At 41.0% G+C, this 8,075-nt stretch overlaps 1 protein-coding gene across 1 annotated transcript; it reads left to right on the top strand.

The window, feature by feature from the left end:
- Positions 1-4,487: 4,487 nt before the first annotated feature.
- Positions 4,488-7,846, top strand: LOC147847205 (high affinity sulfate transporter 1-like; the record flags this gene model as incomplete). Its single annotated transcript, XM_087339447.1, has 10 exons — positions 4,488-4,565; positions 5,106-5,478; positions 5,587-5,854; positions 5,945-6,122; positions 6,272-6,337; positions 6,429-6,542; positions 6,679-6,795; positions 6,942-7,068; positions 7,225-7,511; positions 7,656-7,846. Coding segments are annotated over exons 2-10 (1,700 nt in total), but the record flags the coding sequence as incomplete, so codon positions are not given.
- Between the last annotated feature and the right edge of the window lie 229 nt (positions 7,847-8,075).

Below are 8,075 nucleotides of genomic sequence, written 5' to 3'. Positions count from 1 at the left end.
CCAGTCAAGGCTCTTCCTAATCAATTTTGCAAATCAAAATGGTGTGTTAATGGTGTGTTAAGGATCTAGTTCGTCAAGGGTTAGTGTTGAAATAAAAATCATATATACTATGATAGTATCTCAACCAATCACAAAGGAAAGCTTTATCTCATTTTTCCTTGGACTAAGAACAAAACCTATATGTGGGGTGGCCATGAATAGTATGTGCTAGAATCTGATGGAGTTTTAGAGCTTGTTTATCTTTGGGTTTAGATCCATTAATGACTTAGACAAGGGTACACAAATTTTCAACGTTATCAGTTAGGGGTACTAAATAAATATTTTGACAGGTTAGATATTTTAAAGGGTGAGAATGCATAAAACATCTTGAGGTTGAATTGAAAATGGGTTCATATAGTCTAGTCCTACATCAAGTTTTATATTTATTGGCATAGCCTTAAAAATATGACTACAAAGTGTCAATACTACCAAATGCAAGTAAACAAGCCCTAGGACTAATACTAATTGATCCCTACTAATACTAATGGCGTACCAATCCAATAATGGTTATAGTTATGGTATACTAAACATGGCTTGTACTCACAGGTTGAGGAGGAATAACCAAATACCTTTCTAGGTGTTGGGAAAGCACACAACAATATCTTTTTCGTCTGACCGTTGTCGTGAAGATTTCTGGCTACGGTGAGAAAACCGGGAGGGACAAATAAATGGGGATGTGCAACATTGCACATGCACTCGTAAATTTGTATGGTGAGAATAAGATAACAAAATGTAAAGGGGAAGGGTAATAATCTAAGGTGATAAAGGTGCACCACGAAGTTCATAGAGACATAAAAGTGATGTGCACTTTGTAGAGTAGAATGAGTAGTGGGCATTGAGAGTGAGTGTGATAGGAGAGAGAGAGTTAAGGCCCACCGATTTAAGATCAAGGGAGATATTCCCCATTAAAGGAAAGGGGATTTGTCAAATCCCCTTTCCTTTAATGGGGAATATCTCCCTCTTGTAATGTGCTCATCCCTTACTACTATAAAAGGGAGCGAGGGGTCACTTGTGAAGGGGTTGCCTGTTTTGAGTGAGAGAGGTATACCACTTAGGTCGAGGGTTCTTTTTGGGGTTTTAGGGTTTCTTCTTGGGTTTTCTTCTTGGGTTTCTTTTAGGGTTTCTATGCTTCTTTGTTTACTTAATGTGCTCACCCCTTACTACTATAAAAGGGAGTGAGGGGTCACTTGTGAAGGGGTTGCCTATTTTGAGTGAGAGAGGTATACCACTTAGGTTGAGGGTTCTTTTTGGGGTTTTAGGGTTTCTTCTAGGGTTTTCTTCTTGGGTTTCTTTTAGGGTTTCTATGCTTCTTTGTGTACTTATCCGGTTAGGGTTTCTTGTAGTCGTTTTGGTGCGGCCTATGCGGCCAAGGTTGTAATTGTTCGCGGAGTCTTAATATAACTTGTTGTGTTTCTTCCTCCATCTATCTTCTTATTCCATCCATTCTATGTTTATGTCCTAATTTTTCTCTTCCCCTCTTGAGCTAAGCTTCCATTTTTGGTCTTATTCCTTCTCCTCTACTCCCTAGTCCAAGACCCCCGTGGTCCCGCCTCGGATCCTACACGTACTCGCGGAATACCGCGACATGACCGGTGTTGCCCACAAGTTGAAGTCTCATTCTTTTCTTTCCTTTCTTGGGATTTATCTCTTTTCTTTTTCCTACATGATTTCTCACTATGACTCGGATTCTTGTTGTAATGGCATATAATCTTGCCCTTGGACTTTGATTTCAATCTCCCCATGGACTTATCTTTGTTTTGTGCGGAATCTTTGTTTGTAGCTCTTCCTCTATTGGAATCCAGAATGACATTGGCCTTTGAATGGTTGGAACCACTCAAATATTTTCTTCTTGCCTCCTCATTCAAGAAGGTCGCTTTGTCCATATCCATGGACAATTTTCCTTCAGGTGCAGAATTACTAAGTGACACAACAAGAGTATCCTAACTTTCCGATAGAGAGTTAAGTAGCAACAAAGCCTGCAACTCATCATCAAGAGACATCCTCGTTGCAAATATTTTGTCAATCAATCCTTCAAAATCATTCAAATGGACTTCCGTGCTCCCACCATCTTTGTACTCCAACTACACAAGTTTCCTCATCAAGGAAGGCTTTACTCATGACATTTTTTCGCTCATACATATCACTTAGGTTCTTCCAAATTTGAAGGCATTGTGTTCATTAGCAGTATGTTGAAGCATACTCAAGTTCACAAATTGTCTAATTGTACCAAAGACATTTCCGTTCAAGATTTCCCATTCTGTATCAACAACACCCGCTAGAATAGTCTCTCTTTAAATAGGCTCATACAAATCCTTCACATAAAGGATATCCTCCAATCGGGGTTTCCAAGTGGTGTAATTGGTAGCATTTAAACTAACCATACCAAGCATGCCAACTTTATTATCCATTTTCACATAACACAAGAATCACATAACAAGCAACCTTGCTCTGATACCACTTTGTTGGGGAAGCACACAACAATACCACAATTCCATGCGGAAGCTAACAAATTATATTCCCACCTGTGTTATAAAATACAAGCAAGTAATCAGAACAAACTAATCTCGATGGCAAGTCCGCAAGAAATTCCACACCCAATCACTAAAAAACAAATGATAAAGGAGACACGAGATTTACGTGAAAACCCCCAATATGGGGAAAAACCATGGGACCGTTCACAACGGTACCAAAACTCCACTAATCAACAACAATCTAGTGGGTACAACACCTTTTCATCTCGAGGCTTTACAATCTTCAATGTAAGTCCTTGGATCAACAAATCTCCACAAATCATCACATATAGTGGCCAATAACACAAATTCATGAGTTCTAATCTGAGCAGAATCTATACATGATCTGCCTACACACCTTGGAAAAGGATACAATTATTTTTGTTGCACATGAATCAGCTTGTAGTCATGGCCAAGTTATGAAAATCATCTTTTTTGCCCTTTCTCTTAATTTTGGGAGAATATTATCTTGGGGAAGAAGCTTGCTAAAAACAATGAAGTACAAAAATTTATAATCTTATACGGAGGAAATTACAGTGTACGGTTCATAACATAAACGTTATACTAACTTGAGCAAAGCTAGATTTATAGAAACATTGTTCTAACAAAATTGATGAAAGACAGGAGGATGTATTATTTTTTGGAGAGACTATTTAGCAAAGAAACATGTCCGAAAACCTGAAACCCACACATTCCATCATCTTAGTCTAATTATATGTTGTCTAGGCTCATCATGACAATTGGATCCATTATCATCAACCTCAGAATTGTTTAGCCAATAACTTACATTATATGTGTTGGGATCATCATCATGAATGATTAGCATATATTCATTTGGCAATGGGAGATTAAGCTCATTTGGGTTATCTTCACAATACGTCATATCATTCTCTGGTATAATCTACATTACTATGGTCAGCTCTGAGATGGGATCAAAGGAACATATTTAAATTCTCCAGAAATGAGTAACTAGTTAAGGACAAATTGATAGACAGATTGTAGAGGGGAGGGTTGCCCAAAAAACTAACGAGAAAACACAATAGAGCAGGAGAGCATCATAATTTGCATTGTAATTTTGGACATTCTATTGTTGTATAGCCATTAATTAATTTGTGATACTCACAACAATCACGATAGATAAAAGTGCCCGAAATGGTTATGTGGATTCTTGGAAGGGTTCGAATTCATTGAATTAATTGGGTGTGTGTATGGATTTTTCAAAACCCATTAACAGATTCGTTGAATCTATGTACCATGCAATCACCAAGCTGAATGATGATGATGATGATGATGATGATGATGTGTGAATGGGAGGAGGCCCGCCATTATTTGTATATAGTCAATTTATTATAAGTTTTACATATTTCTTAGAAAAGCATTATGGGGAAAAAAAAACCTTCTGAATCGAAAACGTGCAGAGAACAAATGGTAGAACCAGCTAGGATATGTGAATTATAACCCTGATGAACCAGTTATTGTGATTGCAGCAAAGGAGATCATTTGAATACCCACTTGGGACATGACATTAAAATTTTAGTATGAGAATTTTTAATGGCTTCCCATGTTTGTTATCAATTATGAACCGTAAATGTACAGATTACAATTACAATAAACTGAAAAAATCCTATGGAATATTACTGATTGTGATTGCAATGGAGATCATGCCCCGTTGGAGCAAGACTAAAATTTGATGGTCAAGGCTAATCACTGGCCCATGCCATGTAATAACTGGTTTTATAGGAGGAAACTTACACAGGAGCTACTCCTGTATCAGCATTAAGGTTGTTGACTTTTGATCCTGAAATTAAAGTGGCCGGATGCAATGTCTCTCCTCTCATTCCTCTGTGCCACCTGATCACTCGAGTAATTAACAATGTCAAACCCTCTCTTATAAATATGTGTGTGTTGTATGAAATGAATGCATAATCATCTCTTAAGATTCTATCACTGGCTCATCTGCTGTTGCCATTCATTTGACAGCAATCACAGCGCGAATTATATCATAATTCGACGTAAGTATGAAATGCGTAATGTCCTAATATGACAACATCTCTAACCATTTGTGATCAATAATCCATTGTGCGTAAAAATCATAATTGGTCTGCATCATGATTCCATATACCCTACCTACCTACATTAAATTATGCTTTAATCCAAATTAATCTGAATTCAAATCCTCTGTGTGTCACAAATTAATCTTATAAATATGTGTGTGTGTTGTATGAAATGCATGCAACATCATCTCTTAAGATTCTATCACTGGCTCATCTGCTGTTGCCATTCATTTGACAGCAATCACAGCACGAATTATATCATAATTCGACCGTAAGTATGAAATGTGTAGTAATGTCATATGACGTCAACCATTTGTGTGATCAATGAGCCAAATTTGTGTGTAAAAATCATAATTTGATCCATGATTGGATCAGATGCATCATGATTTCATATGCCCTACCTACATTAAATTATGCTTTAATAAAAAATTAATCTTAATTCAAATCCTCTTGTGTGTCACAAATTAATCACCTAATCCTAGTTGTTGTAATTATCGGGTAGTGTGGGAGTCATATCTGAAGAATGGCAAGGAGACACAGCAAGGATACCAGCGAGAATGATGAAGAATATCGTCAGGTGGAGCGTCGCCAGATCGTGGTACCGCAGAAGGGCACATTTGTGAAGGAAATCAAGAGCACATTGAAGGAGACGTTCTTCCCCGACAACCCCCTCCGAACCCTCCGCAAGCAGACTCCCAACGAGCGCTTCTTTGCCGCCCTTGCCTACATCTTCCCTGTCTTCCATTGGGGCCGAGGATACACCCTCCTCAACCTCAAAGACGACGTCATCGCCGGCCTCACCATCGGCAGCCTCTGCATCCCACAGGACATCGGCTACGCCAAGCTCGCTGGCGTGCCCCCCATCTATGGCCTCTGTATGTCTCTCTCTTTTCTTTTTGCCCCCCTAGTATATGTATATTATCAAGAAATTGATATGATCTGATCTTCAAACACTCGACATTTCGGCTTGTAAATTAATGCAGTCACCAGCTTCGTGCCACCCCTCATCTACGCGGCCCTCGGGGTGTCGAGAGAGATCGCCATCGGCCCCGTGGCAGTGGTGTCCATCCTGCTGGGCACCCTGGCCAAGGACGAGTTCCCCATCCCGGCCGCGGCCACCGCCAAATGTGACACCACCGCCACCAAGTTCGTGAATGCCGACTGCGCCACCTACAGGGAGCAATACCTCGCCCTCATCTTCACCGCCACACTCTTCACTGGGATTATCCAGGCTGCCCTAGGCCTCACCAGGTATATAATCAATCCCTAATATTTACATATTGCACATCCATCATTTCTATATGGGGGGTGACTTCTAATTCTAAATTGCTGACATGGTAGGCTTGGCTTCATCATCGATTATCTCTCGCACGCGGCCATCGTGGGGTTCATGGCGGGCGCGGCCATCACCATCGCCCTCCAGCAGCTCAAAGGCCTCCTCGGTATATCTACTGCTTCCTTCACGAAGAAGACCGACATCGTGTCCGTCCTGCGTTCCGTATTCTTGCATACCAAGGAGGTATAACACCTACCATCCCCCATAGAATCTAACCTGTACATAATAAAAAGGAAATGCAGGAATTGGATGACTCCATTCACGATTGAATCTTACACGCCTCCCAACTGATTTTGCCATGATTTATAATTTGTTAATGTTGCCCCTTGTAGTGGAGCTGGCGGACGATCATCATCGGCCTCGCCTTCTTGGCCTTCCTCCTACTGACCAAATATATTGTACGCTTTTTTTATAATCAATTTTAAGCACAGCTTGGATCAAACACAACCATCTGACTGATTGTTCCTGTTCTGTGATGATGTGACGCAGGCCAAGAAGAGGCCAAAGCTCTTCTGGGTGTCGGCCATCGCCCCTCTCACCTCCGTCATCCTTTCCATCCTCATTGTCAAATTCAGTAAAGTCGACGAGAAGGGAGTCGCCATTGTAAGCACTAGCATCCCATATTATTCGTGTATATTGCTAGCTTCCTCCAGTTTCTTAAAAACATTCCCCCTAACTCTATTCCTACTTAAAATGGTGATGGTGTACTACTCTCCTCGCACGTATCCTTATCCTGCAGGTTGGAAAAATTAATGGGAAAATAAATCCATCGTCGGTTGGACAATTTGTGTTTCACGGTGACATCCTCAAGCATGCTCTTATCGTTTCTGTTCAGACATCTCTCGTAGCACTCACGGTAAGCATATGTCCCATTCTAATCCTCCAGCACAATTCATTGCAATGTCAGCAGCTGTTAATTTCGACTTTGTCTTACGAACAACGCATGAGTATTAAAGGATTCGGATCGACCTAATTTGTGTGGAGTTAATAATGTTTGTGTAGGAGGGGGTCGCGATCGGAAGGACATTTGCAGGTATACGAGATTACCATATCGATGGCAACAAAGAGATGGTGGCATTCGGAGTGATGAACGTCGCTGGAGCATGCACTTCCTGCTATGTTGCTACTGGTACTCACATTATTTTCTTAAGACAGTTTCTTATTGAACCCATACATCTTTAATGTTGACAGAAGCTTTAGCACTAAATAGACATAATTTGGAGTAACTAGTAAACTTATATGATGGTGTGATGATTGTGAATGATTGCATTGCATCCTCCTGCAGGCTCCTTTTCACGATCGGCTGTGAACTATAACGCGGGAGTGAAGACCCCGGTGGCGAACATCGTGATGTCGCTGATGGTGATGATTGTGTTGGTTGCGTTAACGGGACTTTTCCATGACCTGCCCAACTGCATCCTCGCATCCATCATCATCAACGCCGTCATCGGCCTCATTGACTTCAGTGCCATGTACAAGATCTGGAAGGTGGATTTTGGGGACTTCATCGCCATGGCCGGCGCTTTCTTGGGTGTTGTCTTCATTTCTGTGGAAATAGGGCTCCTCATTGCGGTGCGTACAAAAGAAGATTTAGATCACACCAATCAATCCATCCATCATTCTTTCTTCCCAGAGTAGTAGTACATATAATTTTGTGTCCTGGGGCCGCTGTGACCCTCCCCTCCTTTGTAAATTTGTTTGGAATGAAAATTGTAGGTCGTCCTCTCCGTAGCCAGGGTGTTGTTGCAGGTGACCAGGCCCCACACAGCTGTGTTGGGGAAAGTTCCAGGCACAAGCATTTACCGGAATGTGGTGCAATACCCGGATTCTGTCACACAGTCTGGTATCTTGGTGATCCGGATTGACACAGCCATTTACTTCGCCAATTCGAATTATCTCAGGGAAAGGTATTTCATTTCAATAGCATACATCAAAATGTAATTCCATTAATCTTCCAGTTCTGGGGGTTGAGTCAATGGATGGCAACTACACACAAGATTTCCTGTTTCTGGATCATGAAATCGAGAATCGCATTTTTCGTTGTTTTTTGTTTAAACGCTATATGAGACTTGGGGAATGACCCAAGGAAGGCTCATGGTTTATTTGGTGAATGATGATGATGATGATGATGCTCAG

This window comes from Azolla caroliniana, unplaced genomic scaffold, assembly GCF_043228905.1.
Source record: "Azolla caroliniana isolate FFs.n. ecotype wild unplaced genomic scaffold, voAzoCaro1.0.p SCAF_1355, whole genome shotgun sequence".
Taxonomy (NCBI): Eukaryota; Viridiplantae; Streptophyta; class Polypodiopsida; order Salviniales; family Salviniaceae; genus Azolla; species Azolla caroliniana.
This window is presented reverse-complemented; position numbering and strand designations above follow the sequence as displayed.